At 40.8% G+C, this 23,657-nt stretch overlaps 1 protein-coding gene across 3 annotated transcripts in view; it reads left to right on the plus strand.

Annotated features, from left to right (window-relative positions):
• The window catches only part of Ptpn2 (protein tyrosine phosphatase non-receptor type 2), a 68,003-nt gene that overhangs the window by 14,650 nt on the left and 29,696 nt on the right, over positions 1–23,657 (plus strand). For all 3 annotated transcript variants that reach the window (XM_032886026.1, XM_032886025.1, XM_032886027.1), the window contains exons 2-3: positions 149–239; positions 17,934–18,034. In XM_032886026.1, the coding sequence (XP_032741917.1) occupies positions 149–239; positions 17,934–18,034 (192 nt within the window). The remainder of the gene's footprint in view (positions 1–148; positions 240–17,933; positions 18,035–23,657) is intronic.

Below are 23,657 nucleotides of genomic sequence, written 5' to 3' on the forward strand. Positions count from 1 at the left end.
GTGTTGTGAGGTTTGTTACGATAGAAACACTGCTTTGTAGAGTGCTTAACCTAAGTGCTTTTAATGTTATCCTATATTGGCCGGGAGAGTATATGTTGCTTTATAAAATTTAAGAGGGATATTAAATATATATTTTTGTTATTTTAAGGAAATTCGAAATGAATCCCATGACTATCCTCATAGAGTGGCCAAGTTTCCAGAAAACAGAAATCGAAACAGATACAGAGATGTAAGCCCATGTAAGTACTGTGGGTTTATGTGCATGTGTATGCTTTTCAGTTTGTTTCAGGAGACATGATGCAGTGACAATCTTTGGGGAAAGATTGATTAGTGTAGCAATTTTTAAACTTTTATATCCTTTTCGTTTTGTCTGAGATGGGCTTTTACTGTGCAGTTCAGGCTGTTGTGGAAATTACTGTGTAGCACAGGCTAACCTCAGATACGCAGCCGTTCTCTTGCCTCAGCCTCCAGAGTATTTCCATTTTAAGTGTCAGCCACCACACGAGGTCTAAGGTCTACATTTTCTCATGTGTATATACATACATGTATAGAAGGTTGAGGTTGAGCAGATGTCTTCCTTGATCACTTTCCACCCTAGAGATCAAGTTTGCCTGAACCTAGAACTCTATTCCAGCTAATCTGGCTAGCCGACTTGTTCTGTTATAGACTTGTTCTGTTATAACTTGTACTGGGATTACAGTTAGGCTGCCACACCCAACTGACCTTCCACACAGGTTCTGGGGATCCAGACTCCAGCCCTCACATTTACTTAGTCATCTCACCATCCCTCTTTGGTCTGAGGAACATCTGATTAACTCTTCTAAGATCTGGTAGAATTCAGCACTTAATCTGTCTGTTGCCCTCAGATGGAGGATGTTCCTTATTCTTGCTACCTATAACACCTTAGTATTTCCTAGCCTCATCCGGGGTTCCTCAGTCTGCCAATGAAATGACCCCACCAAGGCTATTATTCCCTGTTGTACAGCTCTCTTCTCTAGGCTTCAGAGCCACTTACAGTGCTTCGTGTCATCCCCCCTCCTCAGCACATTCCGCCTGGTGCCCTAATATCTGAGTAAACACCAGGAAACACCAGCCTTAGAGCTCCTAGACCTCTTCAGCATTCTCTATTCTGATCCATGCACAAAGAAAGCAGGGAGGGGTTTTATTTTCTGGCAGAGCTTCCTGCCTCTCCTATACTGTCCTCCAACTGCGACCTTCCTGTGTCGGCCTCCTAAGTGCTGGAATCACAGGCCAGTGCCACCACACCAGCTTTCACCTGTACTCTTTTTTTTTTTTTTTCTCAGAGCTGGGGACCGAACCCAGGGCCTTGCGCTTGCTAGGCAAGCACTGTACCACTGAGCTAAATCCCCAACCCTCACTAGGTTCTTTAATACTTTGACTTTTAGTTTATTCAAGTGTTGCCATATCCTTCCTTAACCAGCCTGTTACTCATAGCTATTGAGCTATTTTAAAATCTCTTTGACCTTATTTTTCCAATTTGTGAAGCCCCATTTTGGAAGATCCCTTAGAGAGTTTAAAAACTTTTGAGTCAAGAAATAACACTTGGGGCTGGAGAGATGGCTCAGCACTTAAGAGCACTGACTGCTCTTCCAGAGGTCCTGAGTTCAATTCCCAGCAACTGTGTAGTGGCTCACAACCATTTGTAACGGGATCCGATGCCCTCTTGTGTATATGAAGACAGCGACACTGTACTCATATCATAGCATAAATAAATCTTTAAAAAACAAATAACACTTAAGCTACAATGTGCCACCTGGAAAGTGAGTGCCTCAGTTCAAACACGTCCCTGAAGTCCTAGAAGCTGAGCATCTGTTTCTCCATGCCTTGTCTAGTCCTTTGTATATCCCTTTGTATATCCCCCCCTTCCTCCCTCCTGGTGGACCTTGCTATCTTCCTCTTTCTCTTTGCTTTTCCTTCTTATTATATAAATATGCTGTAGAATGCCTTTCCCTCCCCCTCCCACCCTTGCTTTATTTCCTAGGTAGATCTATGCATCTATACAACAGGGTTTTTTTTGTTTGTTTTTGTTTTTTGAGACAGGATTTCTTTGTGTAGTCCTGACTGTCTGGAACTCACTCTGTAGAACAGGCTGACCTCAGACTCACAGATATCCCTGCCTCTGCCTCCCAAGTGCTGGGATTAAAGGTCTGCTCTACCATCACCACCACTGCCCAGCTGTACACAACAGTTTAGAAAGAGTATATTCTGGGACTGGAGAAATGGCTTAGAGGAGCACTGGCTACTCTTTGAGAGGACACGGGTTTAATTCCTAGCACCCACATGGTGGCTCACAGCATCTCTAACTACATACAGTTGTAGGGAATCTGATGCCCTCTCCTAGCCTCTGCAGGCATTGGGCACACAAGTGGTACATAGATAAACATGTACACAAAACACCCATACACATAAAATTAAAAAAATAAATAAATAAAAGAAACCAGGTAGTGGTGGCAGTCTTGAAAGGGGGGGTGTGTGGATAAAAAGGATCAGTTCTCCTTTGTCTGTACCGATCAACTGTGATGTCTTTACGCACACCCTCCCATGCTCCTACCATACCCTCTTCACTGGAACTTAATGACACTTATCTTGCTAGCTTTCAAATGCTTTAGAAAACTTTCCCTGCTTTCTCTTCTTACCCTTCTGTGTCTTGTGAGATTGTTGACTGTACCTTCCTTCTCAAAGACTTGTTTTACTTTTTCTGTAAAGGCTCTCCCTCTTTTAGAGCCTTGCATCCTCGATTGATCTTTATTCTGTCCAAGGATCTTTGCACTATTTTTCCTTAATCTATGAGTGGTCTCATTCTGGGGCCGATTGCCGTGTTGATTTTCATGGCATCACATGATCTGCAGTCTTGGTCTTAACTCCAGATGTTTGCAGATGTCCATCTCTGTTGTCATGTGCCAACCTGACATGGAGTTAGTCTTCATGAGCAGTAGTGTGCTTATTCCTTATATTGCTTTACTCCTTCTGTTCATAACTGGTACCACCATTTACATATTGATTAATACTGGAAACAGACTCCTTATTCATCTTCCACATCTAATTAGTAACTGAGTAGTTAGAATTTGATTTCCATGATCTATTTAAAGTGTTTTCTTACGTATATACTTGTTTTTGTGATTTATTACATAACTTCTAAAGTATTGGGGCTATATAGATGGCTTAGGAGTTAAGAGCCAAATACTACTCTTGCAGAGAACTTGGGATCAGTTCTCAGTATCCACATGGTGGCTCACAAAACACCTTTAACTTCAGCAGACATGTGCAACAGACATGTGCATATATTTACACAGGCACTTGCTCCCCCCCCCCCCACACACACACACACACACACACACATACACACAGTTTCCATAACACCATTCTATTGCTGCTTTCTTCCTTTCTCATACTATCCAAGTTGTTTTCCGGCCCATTTAAGTTTGTTATCATTATCATCCTAACTTTTTATATACCTTTATGATCCTTTATACACCTAGATTTTTCTTATAGTCTATTTTCCTACAAATTATTCATTTCAGTAAGACTGAATTACTTAGCATTCTCCCATTATGACTAGTTCTAACATACTGTGTTTTCAAATATGGTGCTCCCTCACTGAAGTATTACTCCTCTCTTTAATGACAGTGACAGTCTTCTCCATGAAATGCCAACTTGACAGCCTACTGGCTGATCTTTTCACCATGTAGAGGAAGTTGTGGAAGCAATGTTTTGTGTGTGTGTGTGTGTGTGTGTGTGTGAGATCTATAATCATAGTCCATTCTGCTACAGAAGAATATTCTCAGTAAGTATGTGTTTAAATGAGTTGATACGTGGAGAGAAAATAACAAAAAGTTAGAGACTTACCTTCTCCCTCCAGTGAAATGACATGGTACTCTTTTAGAGAGAGGGTCTCAGTATGTACTCTTGGCTGGTCTGAACTTTTTGTATAGATCAGGCTGTCCTTGACCTCAGATCAACCTTCTCAGCCTCTCATTTTGCTAGGATTAAAGGTATGCATTACCACACCTGGCAACAAGTCTGTGTTTATGGGCTTTTAAAATTTATTTATTATGTTTATCAAGGTTTTGTCTGTCTGTAGTTCTGTACCAAATGTGTACCTGGTATCTGAAGAGGCTAGGAGAATGTGTTGAATTAAAAGATGACTGTGATCTGCCATGAAGGTTCTGGAAACTAAAACTAGAAGACCAGCAAATATTCTTATTTATTTATTTATTTATTTATTTATTTATTTATTTATTTATTTATTTGATATTTTATGTACTTACATTTCAAATGTTATCCTTTTTCCTGGTTTTCCCTCCGGAACCCTCCTATCAGATCCCCCCTCCCCCTGCTTCTATGAGGGTGGTCTCCCTCCCACCTCACCGCTCTGTCATTCCCCTACACTGGGGAATCAAGCCTTCACAGGACCAAGGGTGCCTCTTCCTATTGATGTCCAACAATGCCATTCTCTGCTACATATGCGGCTGGAGCCATGGGTCGCTCCATGTGTACTCTTTGGTTGGTGGTTTAGTTCTTGGAAGCTCTGGGGGGGGGGTCTGGTTGGTTGATATTGTTGTTCTTCCTATGGAGTTGTAAACCCTTTCAGCTACTTCAGTCCTTTCTCTAACTCCTCCATGGGGGCCCTGTACTCAGTCATGAGCATCTGCTTCTGTATTTGTCAGGCTCTGGCAGAGTGTCTCAGGAGGCAGCTATATCAGGCTCCTGTCAGCAAGCGCTTCTTAGCATCCTCAATAGTGTCTGGGTTTGGTGACTGCATGTGGGATGGATCCCTAGGTGGGGCAGTCTTTGGATGGCCTTTCCTTCAGTCTCTGCTCCACACTTTGCCCTTTATTTCCTTTAGACAGGAGCAACTTTGGGTTAAAATTTTGAGAAGGGTGGGTGACCCAATCTCCCAACCAGGGACCTTGCCTAACCTCTGGATATGGTCTCTACAGATTCTCCTCCCCTGCTGGGCAGTTCTTCCTGCTTCAGCTTCCCAAATGCTGGGGTTACAGTTTTAAGCCACCACAGCTAGCCTTATTTTTGGCTTTTTGAAAAAAGAAAGAGTTTCCCTTTCTCAGACCCAAGTTGGCCTTGATCCTCCTTCTTCTGCCTCCAAAGTGCTAAGACCCTGTGTGCTCATGGAGGACACAGTATTACAAAGAAGTTGATTTATCTCTCACCTGTCACTGAATCTCGTGAGGGGCAGAAATTTGAATTTATTTAAGATTGACTTCTCACCTAACCCTCCATAGCCTACGAAGGTATTGCTGATGGAAGTGTATTAAATTTAATTCTGCATTGCCAGAGGTGCTGAAGATTGCCCTTATCTTAGCGAAGTGGAATTGACACAATAGCATGCCTATCTTTATGTGTGACTCATCCACCTGTGATGTGTGTCAGGTTTGCAGAATCAACCTCCTTAGGGTTGATGATTAGAAGCTAGGGAAATGAGTAAGCTCTGCAAGATTGACAAAAGGGAAAACTTGCTCAGCTGCACCCGTGTCATGGTTAAGGACTATACCAAAGACTCAGATTAGTGATGTCATTGATGAGGACTTCAAATGTAAGAAATGAAAAGTAAAAACTTTTCTTGGGGGAGAGACGGCTCAGTGGGTAAGAGTGTATGCTCTTGCAGAGGACCTGGGCTCAGTTCTCAACACTTACAGGTTGCTTACAGACTGTCTTTAATTCTAGTTCCAGGGGATCAGATGCCCTTTTCTGATATCCATTGGTACCAAGCCCACACTTGGCATACATAACATATAGGCAGAGAAGATAGTCATACACCTAAAGATAAGATATGTACATTTATAAAAAGGTTTTTTCTAAATTATATTTAAAAAGAGAAGGTGGGAGGTTTGCACCAAGTTTGTACCAAGTTTGATATAGTAGACAAAATATATAGAAACTCTGTATCTAACAATTACAGAGACATGTTCTAGGACTAATCTAAATTTGGTTATAGGATAATAACCAGAAAAATGCATATTTAACTTTTCCTTATCAAAATGAAACTTTAAAAATACAGATGACATTTTAGTTTGATGCTTTAATTTCTCAGTCATGGGCTGGAGGGATGGCTCAGCGGTTAAGAGCACTGACTGCTCTTCCAGAGGTCCTGAGTTCAAATTCCAGCAACCACATGGTGGCTCACAACCATCTGTAATGAGATCTGATGCCCTCTTCTGGTGTGTCTGAAGACAGCTACAGTGTACTTATATATAATAAATAAATAAATCTTAAAAAATGTTGTCAGTAATGAAAATTATTTAAAAGCTTTTCATTAACTGTTAGAGGACTTGAGTATTTCTGTCTTCAGTTTTTAAAACTTGTTTTTAATATTCAGTTTTAATCAAGGTTGAATCAAAGCTGTTTGTCTTTTTAATAATTCATTTCTGTAAGCCATCAGCTGAACTGGAGTAGATTCAAAGCATAAAAGAACCAGAACTCAGTGAAGACACTAGAGTTTATTATGCAGAGAAAGAAATGACCTTAACAGAGCAGTATATAGCTTATTTTAACTCTTGAACTTATTTATATAGAAATGAAACTATTCTGTATTAAGTCCAAATCAAGGAATTAGGTTCATGAGTAAACAGGATAACATTGGATTCTAGTTTTATAGACAGTGAACTGTTAACCACTACACTCATTGTTGTGTTATTCATACAGAGTGTAGATTCTTTGCAGGTTCTTCCTAGAGAACATTTCTGCGTATGTGGAAAGCTTCACTAGAGATCTGGAAACAGCTGTTTTATACTCTGTGTGTTTTTTGGGGATTGAAGCGAGGACTTGGTGCATGCTTGGCAGGTTACATCTCTATCCCTTCTGTACTATTTCTCTTTTGAGACAGCATTCTGCTAAGTTGCACAGGCTGGCCCTTGAACCAGCATGTAAGCCTAGGCAAGAAACCAGTCTTAAACTTTAGACACTCTTGCCTCGGCCTCCGAACTGACTGGAAGTACAGGTCTACCTCATTGTATCTCCCCATTATTTGTCCATTTGCCCCCTCCTCTTCCCCTCCATCTCTTGATTCCTTATCAAGTGCAGCCTTCCTCCTTACCCTTCCCAGACTGAAGTTTCCATCCCCCAGTAAGGAGTTGTTTGGGTTATGTTTTGTTTGTTTTTGGGTGCCAGAAGTCATGCTGGGCTGAGGACTTCTAGGTTGGTTTCATTTCCTAGCTGTTGTGAATGGTTCATAATAGTATATACATGGATGTGCAACTGTCTGTAGCATGTTGACATAGATTTCTTTGCCCAAGCTTTTGAAAAATTGTGGGGTCTTTTTGTTCTTTTGTTGTTTGTTAACTGTTTAATTAAGATTTTATATATTAGCTTCCATTTTTCATTCATTCATAGCTAGGGTTTTCCAATTTTCTTTTGCTATTTATGGATAATAGAATAACAAAGGGAGTATTGAAAACACCATTACACTGCCCTGTTACATGCCTTTAATCCCATTACTCAGGCAGAGGTAAGAGGATCTTTTGAGTTCAAGGTTCTGTGAGTTAAAGGCTAGCCTGTTGTACATAGCAGGTTCCAGGACAGCCAGAGATACACAGCAAAGAGATCTTGTCTCAAAAACCAGCCAACCAAAACACTTCCCTCTACTTACCCTTCTCAGTCACTGACTAATTCAGTGTGACTGCCCTTGGGGTTGTTTAAAAGGCATGGAAAGGTGATAATGTCCCTAAAGGAAAGACCTTGCGTAACAAGTGAGCTAGAGTGAGCCCTATACTGTTGAGTAGAGTTGCTGTATGTGAAGACCTGGTTTTCACTGATTACTGATATGTAGAAAAGGCTGGGAATATATAGCTCAGAAATAGAGTGCTTGCCCAGTTATAAAGATAGGTTTGAATTTGACAGCCATATCCATATGTTGATTAGCCTTCTTTAATGAGACATTCTTTTAACATTTTTACTTGTATGTGCATGCATCTGTGTTGGGGTGGGTGGGCATGAACATGTATGGACACTTGTCTTTGGAGCTCAGAGGGTTGCTGCACCTGAGGCTAGAGTTATAGGCTGTTGTGTGCTACCCATTGTGGATACTGGGAACCAAACTCATGTCCTCCGCAAGAGGACATGCCCTTAACCACCGAGCCATGTCTCCAACCTCACTGAGAAGTCTTAAGAGCAATGTTGGCACCAGGCATACTTAGCTTTAATTGTTCAAGTTCATTTTTTTTTTTTTTTTTCCGGAGCTGGGGACCAACCCAGGGCCTTGCGACATGCTAGGCAAGTGCTCTACCACTGAGCTAAATCCCCAACCCCCTCAAGTTCATTCTTTACTACAAGGAAATAGGGCTCCTTGGATGAAATGCTGATCTCTGGGGCTGGAACAACGTGTAATCCCTTAGACAGGTACAGTAACAAAAGCTTGTGTTCCCAGCACTCAGGAGTCAAAAGCAGGACAATTGTGAGCTGAAGGGCAGTTTGAACAACACTGCTAAGCTCTGTTTCACAAAGGGGCTCAAAAAGGGCCTGGATATGATGGCACATGCCTTTAATCACAGCACTCAGGACACAGACAGGCAGATTTCAGAGCTAGCCAGAGCTACAAAGTAGGTCCCTGTCGGGGTTGGGGATTTAGCTCAGTGGTTAGAGCGCTTGCCTAGGAAGCACAAGGCCCTGGGTTCGGTCCCCAGCTCCAAAAAAAAAAAAAAAGAAGGTCCCTGTCTTAAAACAAAACAAAACAAAACAAATAAAAGGAAGAAAGAAGGGAGAGTTTAGAATGTCTCAAATTTCTATAAAGTACAGACATGACTTAAACAAGTAAAAACAAGTATGTCATGAAGACACCTAAGCCAGTCTGATAGCCATTGGCCAACTTCAGAATAATTTGAACATTTACATAATGATTTTATTACCTATTAAATAAATAAGTACTTAAATGCAAGGAAGAGATAGTAATTGTCCAGAATAAATGAACGGGAGAAAATTCAGGATCTAAGGCTGTTGAAGATGTCTTAAGAAGAGACCAAAAGCATAAATTATATATAGTTTTTAGAAATTGTAATAGGTGTGTGTGTGTGTCTGTCTGTCTGTCTTTGCTACTTACAACTCTAGTACTTGCGAGACCAGGACAGGAGAATGCTCTGAGTTCTCTATTCATCTGGGCTTCAGACTGAAAGACCTTGTTCAGAAAAATAAGACTGAGTTATTGAATGGTACTGCTTGCCTTCAATCCAACACTTGGGCGGCTAAGGCAGGGGATGCTATGAGTTCATAGCCAACCTGATTACATAGGGAGTTCCAGACAAGTTACAAATACATAGTGAGACCTCCTTTCAAAATAAAAAGGAGTAAGTGGACATTTAAAAGTCTTGGAGAATGAGATGAATACAGATTGACTAGGGATATATTTGAAATAGGCTAACTAGAAAGTTGACAGAAGGTATGAATACAGAAGGCAGATAAATATGAACAAGAAAAACACCATTAACTATTAGAAATACTTGTACATACCTACTAAACAGAGGACATATTACCCCAGGATTACAGAGAACCTTGATCTCCTAAGTGGCTGATAGGAATGGTATAGCTACACCCTCTGAACCCCCCTTCTTCCCCAGTCAGGTTTTCTCTTTGTAGGCTAGGCTGGCCTTGAACTCAGAGGTCTGCCTGCCTCTGTCTTCCAAGTGCTAGGATTAAAGGCATATGGCACCATACCCAATGATATGAGTATTATTCACACACCTGAATTTATACTCCTGTGACCTAGCAGTTAGATTTTTTTTTAGCATTTATCTCAGAGAAATGAAAACCCTATTCATGCACAGATGTGTAAATGAATATTCATAACGGCTTTATTTGTAATGAGTTCAAATTGGGAACAACTCAAATGTCTTTCAGTAATAGGTGATTAGTAAGTTTATATTGTTGGATATTGCTAACCAATAAAAAGGAACAAACCATACACACACACACACACACACACACACACACAAAATGGGTAGATTTCAGAGAATTCAGATTGAGAGTAAAAAAAAAAATCCAGTGTCAAGAGATTACATACATTTATTTTTAAATATAATTTAAAAAATTTTATTATTGCCTGTGGGTATATATGTCACAGCACAAGAGTGTGTTGTTGTAAAAAATATAAAAATAAAAAAAGTATATTGTCTTTTTCACTTGGTTCAGCATCAGGTGCCCCAAGATATCTGCTGATATCTTAATTCTCAGTCAGCAAAGCTGCCCTCACCTGCTCTGCTCCATCCCTCATCACACTGCCAAGGCCCTCTCTCTGAGCGTCAGCAATCTCTACCTATCTAGTTCCCAAGGCAGGTCTCCATGCCAGAAACACACATCCCAACTCCATGGTGGCCCAGACCAGCTGCCCCACACTCCATTACACTTAAATCTACACATGAAAGAACACACAACACAATAACTTTTGACCCAGTTGATAAGATATAATTGCCCACCTAAACATACAAAGCCCAGTGCACATTCATCTATTGAAAACATTCGTAACAACCTGTAAAGGAACAGCGTGGAATCTTAACGTCACCCGCCATATTGTCCTGCCACGGCTTCTCTCCCTCTCCCTCCTGTCTCTTCCTCTTTCCATTCCAGTCTCCTCCTCTTCCTTCAAACTTTTCTCCCGCCCATCCTTCCTTGTCCAATGACAGGGCTCCTTCTATTTTGTACCTGCCTCACCTGTGACATCATCCCACAAAGGGCAGACATCAAAGGACAATTTTTGGGATTTGGTTCTACAAACTTAGGCTGTTAGGCTTCCATGGTGAGCACTTTAAATAGCAGCTATTTTACTAGCCCGTATGTAACTTATTTTCAAGGCAGGGTTTCTCTGTGTAGCCCTAAAACTCAACTCTGTAGACCTGACTGGCATCAAATTCAGAGATCTACCTGTTTCTGCCTCTGCAGTGCTGGCAGCGCCTTCGTCCAGCTGACTTTTTGTTTTTCTTCTAAGTGCTTGATTGTCCTAGAACTTGCTGTGTGGACCACCAGCCTCTCCTTAGACTCATAGACATTGACCTGCCTCTGCCTCAGCCTCAGCCTCAGCTTCAGCCTCAGCCTCAGCCTCTGCCTCTGCCTCTGCCGCCTCTGCCTCTCTGCCTCTGCCTCTCTGCCTCTCTGCCTCTCTGCTCTCTCTGCCTCTCTGCCTCTCTGCCTCTGCCTCTGCTGGGACTAAAGGTGTGTGCCTTTCAGTAGTGGAGACTGTATTAAGACTGTGTTTAGTAATGGAGTTAGAGATGGGGTGAGAGAAATGTGAAATAGCACATAGTACCTTCGGTGATGTAATAGTTTTATACTACATACATAGTTACATGCATATATGAAGAATTATACACACATAAATGAATGCCTGTAATGTTGTTGTAAAAATATAATAATAAAAAAGAGTAGTTGTCTTTTACCCCGCTAGGTCCGCACCGCGGTGTCCCAGATATCTGCTAGATATCCTGGCGGACACACATCCCAGCCGGACACTTTCTTACACTCAAACCCTCACACAAAAGAACACACAACACAATAATCCTTGACCCAATTGGTAAGATATAATTGCCCATTTAAACATACAAAGCCCGGTACCATCCATCCCTTAGGAACATTGATAACAACCTGTAAATACACAGCAGAATCTTAACATCACCTGCCATGGCTTCTCACCCTCTCCTCCTCCTGTCTCTCCTTTCTCTCTGGTCTCCTCCTCTTCCTTCAAACTTCTCTCCCGCCCATCCTTCTTTCTCCTCCAATGACAGGCCTCCTTCTATCCTATATCTACCCCTTACTTGTACTTTACAAATTCAATGGCAAGGTTCTGGTGAAGTCACCTGATTCTTGAATACATGACTAGGCAGCTGTCCTAGGGGCAGTGGAATTAGCATCAAAATACAGATAACTTCATGACAAACCACAACACTGTAAAAATTCGAGAATTACAGTAAAGTGTAAATTGGACCAATATCATGTTAATAGTCTATTAAAGTTGGTCCGGGGTAGCCAGGATGAAAGGTGGGACTTAGTGGTGACTAATGGTCGTGGACTACCGCAAGCTTCATTTTAAAAGGCAAATCATAATGGGTTGGGACCTGAGGGAATGTTTCCTCCTTGCTGACTAAGTGACTGAGAATCTTGTCCTAAGGTAGAATTTTGAGCAGGCCCCTGTAGAAGCTACATTTCATTATCTGGGAAGCTCTGCTGTGGAACTTGTACTGGATGGTGCAGCTGAAGTGCACATGGAGAGTGCTCTGAGTGGGGAGAGCATGGCTTGTTCTCCAGAACTACCTGTATTCAGAATTTGGGGGAATTAAAAATGAAGGTGAATGAAATGGAATTTTCAAATTACTCAAAGACTTAGATAAAATAGGAATGTCAAAGATTTTGTACTTGTCATTGGAATGTTAAGGGTGATTCTTTGGTAAAAATAATAAAGACCGAGCAGTCATGTCACTCCGTCTTTCCCTTCTCGTGCTCTCTTCTCTTTTGCAGCAGTCTGCTTAACATAGGGTGTGATTGCAAGCATGTGGCTTCTGAAAGAGGAACATAGTACTAAACTGAAGTTGGATGTGATTCTTCTGTTTAACACAAACATGTAGGCTACTTTATTTGTGGGTTTACGATAGTCTAACATTGGTCAGGAGTTGCTGAGGCTGGGATGACTTTGAACTTGTGGTATTCTTGCTGGGATGACAGGCCTATCTGTCATCATCCTGGTTAGGAGGGACTAGGGAGTTAATGCCTAGTCGTCTGGTGTTCCTGGCCAGCACTCTGTTTAGCTACATTCCAAGCACTAGTACTCTAGTCAAAATAATGGAATTGCCTTATTCATGGGCCCCGGTGAAGTCATAATCCTCCCTAAACAATACATAGAAATAGGGTGCCAATGATTGAACATGACCTTAAGGAAACTCTGTCTAGGCCTTTCTTACTCTTCTTCTAAGTCTGATCACACAAATGATTGGAATTGTCCGATTGCTGTCTGTAGCAGCGAACTGTTTTGTGTGATTGAAATCCTTTAGTTCAAATCCCTCTAGTCTGAAAAGAATGATGACATTACTTCCCAATGTCAGCAAAATGGACACGATAGTGTACCATCTACTTTATAAAGTTATGAGGATTGAGGTGGTGACAGCCTAGTAAGATGTGACAGTGTCTGGCACGTCATAATCACTAACAGTACATTTTAGTAGTTCAAATCGGTTGTATGGTCAGTGAGAAGCGATTTATAGGTGTGTTGGTTTTTTTTTTATAAGTAAACAGTTGAAATGTTCAGACTTCCATATGTGCTAGATTTATATTTCGTCTCTATTAAAATGATAGTGGTTATGGTTCTTAGATTTAGCTCTGTCTTTTCATAAGACTCCTTGCTCAGTTTATGAAAAAAATTATATTTTATATCAGTTTTTCAAGTTGAATAGTGTTGACATAACTATAAGATGTGCTGAAGTACCCCAAGTAGAGATTAGGAAAATGTAAGGAGAAAAAATAACTAATAATACTGTATCAGTAGAATTGTCCTGACTTTGCTCAGCTTGTGAGTTTGTAATGGGTTTCTGCCATGATGAACATGAACTTCCCCTCTCTTCGACATGTGACACTCTTCAGCAGCAGAGGCATTTGGATAGTGATGAATTGGGTGAACTCTACAGAGTTCTTTTTCAGTTGGTTGTGAATGCCAAAAGAGGAAGTTTCTGTGTACGTCAGCCACAGGCTGAGCGAGTCATTTCTTGAGAGCTGAAATAATTTCTCAGAAGATACTGCGGGTAGGAGGCAAAGAGACTTCATCAGAAATGGGTGGGCTTCATTTTTATCCAATTTTTAAGTTACAGTACTGTTAGATATTGAATTTTATGATTCACTAATTCAGTCAGTGATAATAGTTAAGAACAAATAATATCCTACAGAATAATAAAACGTGTTCCTTCCTCACGGTGCTGCTGCTGGTACTGTTCTCAGTGGAGACGTGTGAGAGCCTGCAAAGTGTGGTTCCTTCTCTTTCCTCTATCATTTAAAAGATGGGTGGGCAAGGGGCAGAGAGACAGACAGACAGGGCAGAGACATGTGCATGAACTGTAGCCACAGAATGTTGAGCAAGACTGTGGACTTCCCAACTCATGTGCCATTTTGGTGATCTCACTTTAGAGAGTCTGGAGAAAAAAAGACGGAAGAGGAGAAAGCATGTGATTTTTTTTTTTTTTCTAACTGTGAAGTCAAATGTTTCCGTGTTAGAAATAAACAATTCAGGACGCCAAAGAGCAGGTAAGGGCTCTTGGTGCCCTTTTAAAAGGTCTCAAGTTCCCTGCATCTGGCAGATTAAAGCTGCCAGATACTTTAGTTTCAGGAATCTGAAGCCCTCTTTTGGCCTTTAAAAGCACCCACATACTCATACATGATTCACACCCCCACATACAGATATGTAATGAAAAAATAAATCTTTAGTGTTAGCCAGTCCCAAATCTGTGAACTGTTTTAATATTTTTTAAAGATTTAAATTTAAATTAAATATTAAAACAGTTCACAGATTTGGAACCAGCTAACACTACTGGGTCAGGGAAAAGAAGCAGTTAACCCCCAGGTTGTCGGGGAACCTGCATGTTTATTCAGACTGAGCATGTGTAAGTGATTCCTGGTAAGTGAAAAGGCAGGGTCCTTTGTCTTTGTTGAGCATTGGAAATTGTAAAGTCACAGTTTCTCAAGGTTTTGATGGCAGTTTCACTTCCTGAAATGCATGTATGTGTGTTCTTTGTTAGATATTTCAAGGTGGTGTATTTTAGTTAACACCCAGAGCTCTCTGTTTTCTTTTTAGAATCTCTTTTGAATAAAAAAGTTAATGTGTCTACATGTATGTGTGTATGTATGTATGTATGTATGTATGTATGTATGTATGTATGCATGCATGCATAAAGACCATGCAAAAAGATGGTCTGTGTCTGCCTCTGGAGAGCTGAAGTTAAAGGTGTGCCACATGGTCTGCTCTCACTGTCTTTTTTTTTTTTTTTTTTTTCCTTTTTTCCTTTTTTTCGGAGCTAGGGGACCGAACCCAGGGCCTTTGCGCCCCTAGGCAAGCGCTCTACCACTGAGCTAAATCCCAAACCCATAGAGCTGTGGATCTGAGAGGTTGGTTTCCTGATGAGAAAATACAGATTCAGTCATCAGCTGTGCTTAATTCTAAAAAAAGCTATTACATTTTATAAGGATTACTATTTTCTATTTTCATCTGCTAACAACAATTTAAAACTTGTTTTTTAAACCCTAGAGAATATAGTTTTCCTGTGCTGATTGGATAAATTATTATTAGACAGTGAAACAAAGCCCTGTAGTTGCATTGGACCTTGGGCGACTTTCACGTAGTATCCAGTGCCTGCTGTGCTTCTAGTCATTGGGTGTGATTACTGTAAAGTTTTGGGCTAAAGACTGAAAGGAAATATCTGAATTCCAGGAACAGGGAACACACTTAAGCTGCTAAGCTTTTTTATAGTTCTAGCTTCTACACCCTGCCTTGGTCTGGGAAAACATTATGCAGACGAACTGAATTGCTAGCACAGTGTGCCTGTGCGTGTGCCTGTGCGTGTGCGTGTGCGTGTGCGTGCGCATGACTTTGGGTTCGTATTCTTCCTGTGGTTGCAGCATGAGGGAATGCACCCCTTTGCAGGATACTGTAGAGGGATCTACATTTTGGTGGTTGTATTGCTTTCTCTGAGAGCTTGCATTCTTCTGTTAGCATGTTATCCAGGAGACATAATGATCTTTATTTTGTTAAGTAGGAAGCTGTCCAGTATCTTGTACAGTGTGTCAATTATAAGATGATTAAACTGTTAACAGAACAAAAACAAAAAAAAAGTTTTTAAAAAGTGCTTACTGGAGGTTGGGGATTTAGCTCAGCAGTAGAGCGCTTGCCTAGCAAGTGCAAGGCCCGGGGTTCGGTCCCCAGCTCCGGAAAAAAAGAAAAAAAAGAAAGAAAAAAGTGCTTACTGACGTCATCTTCCCTGAAGACTAGTGTATGTGATTTACTATAGCAAGATAGCATTACTATTTACTATAGCAAGATTGTTGGCAAGTGACATATAATATTTACAGAGGTCATTTGTTCATTCTAATAGGAACATCTGAGATATATTCATTTTTGGAAACTAAAAAGCCATGTAACAGTTTTTTTTTTTTTTTTTTTTTTTTGGTTCTTTTTTTTCGGAGCTGGGGACCGAACCCAGGGCCCTGGCGCTTTTGAGGTAAGCGCTCACCGCTGAGCTAAATCCCCAGCCCCGCAACAGTTTTATAGTATGAAGAAATAATGTCTTTGGGTCTTACTGCTGTGAAGAGACACCATGGCTATGGCAACTCTTTTCTAGTTGGCCTCTTTTCTTTTTTCATTTTATGTGAGTACACTGTTGCTGTCTTCAACACAGCAGAAGAGGGCATCAGATCCCATTACACATGGCTGTGAGCCACCATGTGGTTGCTGGGAATTGAACTCAGGACCTCTGGAAGAGCAGTCAGCGCTCTTAACCTCTGAGCCATCTCTCCAGCCTGACTATGGCAACTCTTGTGATGGAAATATTTAATTAGGGCTGACTTACAGCTCAGAGGTTTAGCCCAAGCACAATGAGACTGTGTGCCTTACTGGTTGTCCCTTCCTCCAACAAGGCCACACCTACTACATCCTTCTACTAGGGCCACTCCCTATGGACCTAGGCGGGGCCGAGTACCTTCAAACTATCTTAAATAGTTTAGACAGTTTGGGGTTTTGTTTTGTTACAGTCGTTTTTATGGATTTTGGTTTAAAAATGATAGCCTGAAAGCTAGGTAAAGTAACACCTGCCTTTAATCCCAGCATTCCAGGAGGCAGAGTCAGGTAGATCTATGAGTTTGAGGCTAGCCTGGTCTACCACAAAAAGGTGTGGGATGGAGGAGAAAGAAAAAAAAAAGGAGGATAGAAATAGGGGTAGCCAAGCTGTGAGAGGTATTCGTAAAGGATTAGGAGTTTAAGATCATTCTTTGCTGCATATCCAGTTGATTGAGGCCAGCCTGGGCTACATGAGACCCTAGCTTAAAGAAGAAAAAGCCAAGAGACAGTGGAAAGAGAGTAATATTCAGGGCAGATTTCTTTGAGGGGAGTAGTTTATCACAGAATATATTCTCTGAAGTTAAACATCATACATTCAGTTTGTAACTTAGTTTATGCTTGTGTTGTTTTTTATGTTTAAGATTCTAAATTTAAGTTAGAATAACTGCTTACATGATAAGTGCTTACATGCTCCTCAGTTTTTCTTCCTCATTAACAAGGTCAAGTGTTGGTTTTTTGTTTTTTTTTTTTTTCCGGAGCGCTCTACCACTGAGCTAAATCCCCAACCCCTAAGTGTTGCATTTTAGACATTGAAATTAGAATAATTCTAAATCTGAAAATTTTATTTTTAAAATGTAGAAATGTGTCTAACCTGTTAACAGTCTTAAGTAATGAAGTGTTTCCAGTACTCTTATAAAGAATACAGTTTGGATGATCCAGTTACTTTAACTTTTCTTTGTTAAGAATTATTTAAATACAATTGTATTCATGCTACCAAGAAATGAAGGGTCTGTTCTCAGTTTGAGCCCAGTTACGGTTTTGCACATAGATCTCAGTTCCTAGGCACTGAGGATTGAGATGACTTTCGCTTCCAGGAAGGTAAGTGTCTTCGTCACTTTACTGCACATGCTGGACAGTTTTTCATGTTACCGTAGATGATGGAGTGCAAACAGTAGCACTTCTTTCCAACACCCAGTAACAAGGTTATATTCTCACTTCCTTATTTTAAAAAAAAGAAATCGATAACTAAGGATATGTGTCAGTTCTCCTTTGGTATTAATTTATGTTTTATTTCTTCTGTCAGTTCTAATTACCTTAGAATATTAGCATCAAATAAAAAGTAATGGAGAGGTTGAAATGACAGTTACGATTTATCATTCTCTACTTTCAGATGATCACAGTCGTGTTAAACTGCAGAGTGCTGAAAATGATTATATTAATGCCAGCTTAGTTGACATAGAAGAGGCACAAAGAAGTTACATCTTAACACAGGCAAGTAGTGTGGTGCTGAGCAGATGCCTGGAAAGTGGAGTTTGCCTGCTGTGCTTGAAACATATCTAAAAGTGTATTTTGAAATTTGCAAATTACATGCTATCCTTTAGTTTTCTGATTCTGAAATCAGTTGTAAATGTCATAGCTTCTAGACTCTGAATATATTGATGAAAAGTAAAATTGTTTCTAATGTTACTATTTCTTTTTTATTGGATTTTTTTACATTTACATTTCAAATGTTATCCCCTTTCCCGGTTTCATGTCCATAAACTCCCTTTCCCCCATCCCCCTGCTTCCATGAGGGTGTTCCCCCAACCAACCACCCACCCCTTCCCTGACATTCCCCTATACTGGGGCATTGAGCCTTGGCAGAACCAAGGGCTTCTCCTTCCATCGATGCCCAGCAAGGCCACCCTCTCTGCTACATATGCAGCTGGAGACATGGGTCTGTCCATGTGTACTCTTTGGTTTAGTCCCTGGGAGATTTGGTTGATTGGTATTGTATTAATGGGGTTATAAACACCTTCAGCTTCTTCAATTCTTTCTCTAACTCCCCTAATGGGGAGCCCATTCTCAGTTCAATGGTTGGCTGTGAGCATCCGCCTCTATATTTGTCATGCTCTTGCAGAGCCTCTCAGGAGACAACTATATCAGGCTCCTGTCAACTTGCACTTCTTGGCATCTGAATATTGTCTGGGTTTGGTGTTTGTATATGGGATGGATCCCTAGGTGGGGCAGTCTCTAGATGGCCTTTCTTCAGTCTCTGCTCCACTCTTTGTCTCTGTGTTTTTTTCTGTGAATATTCCCAATTTTTTTTTTTTTTTTTTTTTTTTTCGAGCTGGGGACCGAACCCAGGCCTTGCACTTCCCTAGGCAAGGCTCTACCACTGAGCTAAATCCCAAACCCTTGTTCCCCTTCTAAGAAGGACTGAAGCATCTGCACTTTGGTCATCCTTCTTCTTTAGCTTCATGGTCTGTGGATTGTATCTTGGGTAATCCAAGCTTTGGGGCTAATACCCACTTATCAGTGAGTGCATACTATGTGTGTTTTTTGTGTTTGGGTTACCTCACTCAGGATGATATTTTCTACTTCTATCCATTTGCCTATGAATTTCATGAAATCATTGTTTTTAATAGCTGAGTAGTACTCCATTGTGTAAATGTACATTTTGTGTATTCATTCCTCAGTTGAGGGACATCTGGGTTCTTTCCAGCTTCTGGAAATAAATAAATAAAGCTGTTATGAACATAGTGGAGCATTTGTCCTTATTATATGTTGGAGTATCCTGGTATATGCCCAGGAGAGGTATAGCTGGATCCTCAGGTAGTATTATGTCCAATTTTCTGAGGAACTTCCAGACTGATTTCCAAGAGTGGTTGTACCATCTTGCAATCCCACCAACAATGGAGGAGTGTTCCCTTTTCTCTACATCCTCGCCAGCATCTGCTGTCACCTGAGTTTTTGATCTTAGCCATTATGACTGGTGTGAGGTGAAATCTCAGGGTTGTTTTCAATGGAGGAAATTCTTTTGAAATGGCTTGGGGTATCTCTCCCCCTAACTTGTGATGAAGAACTAGGGAGGCCCCGAATGCTCTTTTCTATCCTTCTCTATTCTGTGAATATTACTTTGAGAGAGTACAGCCATGTAGGCTGAGGATAGGGTCTGACCCTCTGCAGAGCCTAGACATTTGCACACTGCTGCGCACCTGCCTTTTCTACCCCTCCCTAGCGGTTCCTCATGCCGGCCTTCACAGTGCACGAGCTGTTTCAGTCTGAGATCATAGAGCTTAGACAGCAACCAGCACTGTCATTTTTCCCAGTCAAAAATGTCCAGAGGTATAACCTATAATATTTGAGAGTTTTACATTGTATTTTATTATTATGTGTCTCTGTGCATATGTATATATGTACATGTGCACAGGGTGTCCATGGAGGCCAAAAGAAGTGGCCCTTAGGACTGGGATCATAGGTTGTTGTGAGTTTTACAACTGAACTCTGGTCCTCTGGAAGAGAAGCAATTGTCCTTAACTGTTGTAGCACCATGTTTGAGGTTTTTAAAAAGCCAAGAGATTAATGTAACCTGCTGTTTGAAAGACAGAGAAAAGTGTGAAGTAATTTTTTTTTTTAAGTTCAGATTAATGTACCTGTGAGCTATTGCAATTTTCTCTGCTAGAGAAATAGAAGGTTTCACTTGAAGTTCCCTATGACTAAAAGGAAGGAGAAACAGTCTTGTGTAAACGTTGTTAAGGATATTAATTCACAATTCATAGAACAAAAGAAACCTCGAGAATATACATTTGAAAAGATGCTATGTTCATCTGTAGCATAGATTTAAAGTGGGTCCAGGCACTGAGCAAGCCTCCATGAAGGATGCAGCAGCCTTCCCCTCAGGTCTCCTCTCATTCCTACCCTCAGATCTTGTCCTGCCCCTGTCTCCTAACCTTCCTTCTCCTAAGGTCACAGTTTACACCCAGGAGTGGGGAGTATTTATGAGTCCATTGAGAACGTTTCCTCCTTACTCCTTTGCTCATCCACATAAGAGTGATGAGTTGCTTCCTGCTGGCACCCCCTCGAGGTGCCACAGAACTCGCAGGAATAACCGGACCCTGCCTGCCACTGTGGGATTGCTAGTGTGCATGCCAGTAGGTGCAGCTTATGAAACAGGTTTGCCCGCACTGGTACTGTAGCTAAACATCCAGAATATGGAGAAGTAACTCAGCTGCACTGAGACTCGTGTGAGGACACAGTTATAGTTCTTTGCTGGGTCTGGGCTGGCTAAGAATAATAAGCTGAAAGTTCCTGGACTCGTGTTCCTCCGTCTATGGTCACAAGTTTAATAGCCTCATTGCTTATAATTTGAATCCCTTGAAGTCTCTTTAACTTGGACCCAGTATGTTTTTCTTCATGAAGTGAATTGAAAATTAACAACTAAATAAAGTATATAATACTCAGTGGTTCTAATGTGTTTGAGAAACTGACCTGAGAATCCACATGAAAGGGTTGACGTGGGTTGAATGAATTAATCATACACATACCTTTTAGTAGCAATCTTTAATGGGGATAGGGAATGTAAACTTTAATTTGCTGTTATATAGTGAGTGACGTTTATCTTATATATAGTTGTAATCATTTAGGATTTTTTTTAAAAGATCAATATTCAGAGCTAAAAAAGTATTTTCTACTTTTTTAGAGTGTGGAAAAGCATTTTTTTTTTTTTTTTTTTTTGTTTTTTTGGGTTTTTTTTTTTTTTTTTTTGGTTTTTTTTTCGGAGCTGGGGGCTTAACCCCGGGCCTTGCGCTTCCTTGGCAAGCGCTCTACCCCCGGGCTCAATCCCCAACCCCAAAAAAACAAGTTTTTAAGTTAGGCTCTCATTGCTATGACAAATACCTGAAGGGAAATTGAAGAGGAAAATTCATTTATTTTGGCCTCTAATTTCCAGAGATTTAGTTTGAGATCAGCTTTAAGGCTAAGGTGAGGCATCATATTGTAGCAGCCAAGACACAGAAAAAGAGCTATGTGACAAGGGCATTCCCCAGTGACCTGCTTCCTCGTGCTAGTCACTGCCTCCTAGTGCTGGCACACTAACCTATGAACAGATTAAGCTTTGATTAGGCCAGAGCCCTCCCAAGCATCCATCAGATTACGTCAGGCCTGTAACACTTGAGCCCAAGGGGGAACATCTTACAGCTAGACCAGGACAGATGGCTGCTTACTCCTAATACAGCTCTTCCTTCTGCCATTTCCCTCTGTATCCCTGCTTCGTTCTTTTTCTTAGTCCCCAAGGAAGGTCTTTCTTATGATTCTCTTAGCTGTCCCCAATTCTCCACTTCAATGTTGGGGACCATGTTTTGTTACTGTGTTTGCTTTTGGTAGGGTAGAATCTAAGGAACCTCACACACATGGAGGTGAGTTCTGTTACGTCTGAAGTGTGTCCCCTGCCTGAGACCTTAGCTCGCAACTTCTGTAACCTAAAGTGCGCTCTGCTCTAACAGAATCCGCAAAAATCCCGCTGATAACACTAAAACTACCCTTTGTTCATCCAAAGACTGAGAACTACTTTGGCAGCCACTGCTTAAATAAAACAGGTTGTTTTAGCAAAACAAAACAAAAAACCATACGTGGTAATTGGTAATACATGCCTGTAATCCCAGGCAGAGGAGGAGCAGAGGTTTAAGGCCAGTTTCAATTCATGGGAGCCTATTTCACAATAATTATGTAGACAAACACCCTACTACTATGAACATTCACATTCTTAGGAGGAGTAAAATTATTTTTAAAAAGAGTTAACTGTTTTGTGGGCTGGCAAGATGAGTCAGCAAGTAAAGGTGCTTTTTGCCAAGCCTGACGACCTGAATTTAGTCCCTGGAACCCATGTGGTATAGTGAACCAATTCTTCCAAGTTGTTCTCTGACTTGCTGCACTCTCTAACGTGTAGCACACACATCCACATGCACACTCCCTAGTACACACACACAAAAGAAATAAACATAATAAAAGGCAGCTTTGTAACATCTCCCTACTTTGCATGTTTTATATAATTTAACCTTTGAACAGCCTCTCCGTTAAATGTTATTATTATCTTATGTTTCAGAGGAAGAATGTGATTGTCATACAGTCATAACAGTGGGTAAGATGAAGCCAAAATTTGAAGCTACAGTTCCTTCTCTACTGTCTTCTTGGTTTTTTAAAAAAACAGGTTTCATCGTATAGGCCTGAGAAGCCTTGGACTAATAATGCTAAGATTAAAGGCACCACCACACCTGATCCTTCTCTGTTTTCTTATAGGTGTTGCACGGCTTTGTATAAATGATTTATCTCCCCAAGCATTTATATTCGTACTATCTGTTCTGTCTGTCCATCTGTCACCTAGAAAGTGGTGTTTCATGAAAGCTCATTGCTTAATTAAGGTTACTGTGGTGATGAAACACCACGCCAGAAGTTATTTGGGGAGGAGAGGGCTTGTTTACACTCACACTTCCATATAACAGTTCATCATCAAAAATAATGAGAGCCCGGAACTCATGTGAGGCAGGAGTTGATACAGAGGCCATGTGGGGGTGCTGCTTACTGGCTGCTCCTCATGGTTTATATAGTCTGCTTTCTTATAGAATCCAGGACCACCAGCCCAGGGATGGCACCACCCACAGTGGGCTGGGCCCTCCCCAGTCAATCACTAAGTAAGAAAATACCCTACAGACTTGCCTACAGCCCAGTCTTATGGAGTCATTTTTTTGATTGAGGTTCTCTTCTCTTAGATGACTTTAGTTTGTGTTAAGTTAATATAAAACTATCCAGTGCACTCATATAGTACCTAACAACTCAATTATTTATTGTGCCTTTTTTGTTGTTGTTGTTGCCGCTTTTATTAGAAATAGTAGGGCTAGAGAGGTGGCTCAGTGGTTAAGAGCACTGACTGCTCTTCCAAAGGTCCTGAGTTCAAATCCCAGCAACCACATGGTGGCTCACAACCATCTGTAATGAGATCTTGTCTAGTGTGTCTAAAGACAGCTACAGTGTACTTATATATAATTAATAAATAAATAAATAAATATTTTTTTTAAAAAGAAATAGTAATTATTGGATCAGTGATTTTTGTTGCTTCTGTTTTTCAAGATTTTTCAAG

The sequence above is a fragment of the Rattus rattus genome, chromosome 15, assembly GCF_011064425.1.
Source record: "Rattus rattus isolate New Zealand chromosome 15, Rrattus_CSIRO_v1, whole genome shotgun sequence".
Taxonomy (NCBI): Eukaryota; Metazoa; Chordata; class Mammalia; order Rodentia; family Muridae; genus Rattus; species Rattus rattus.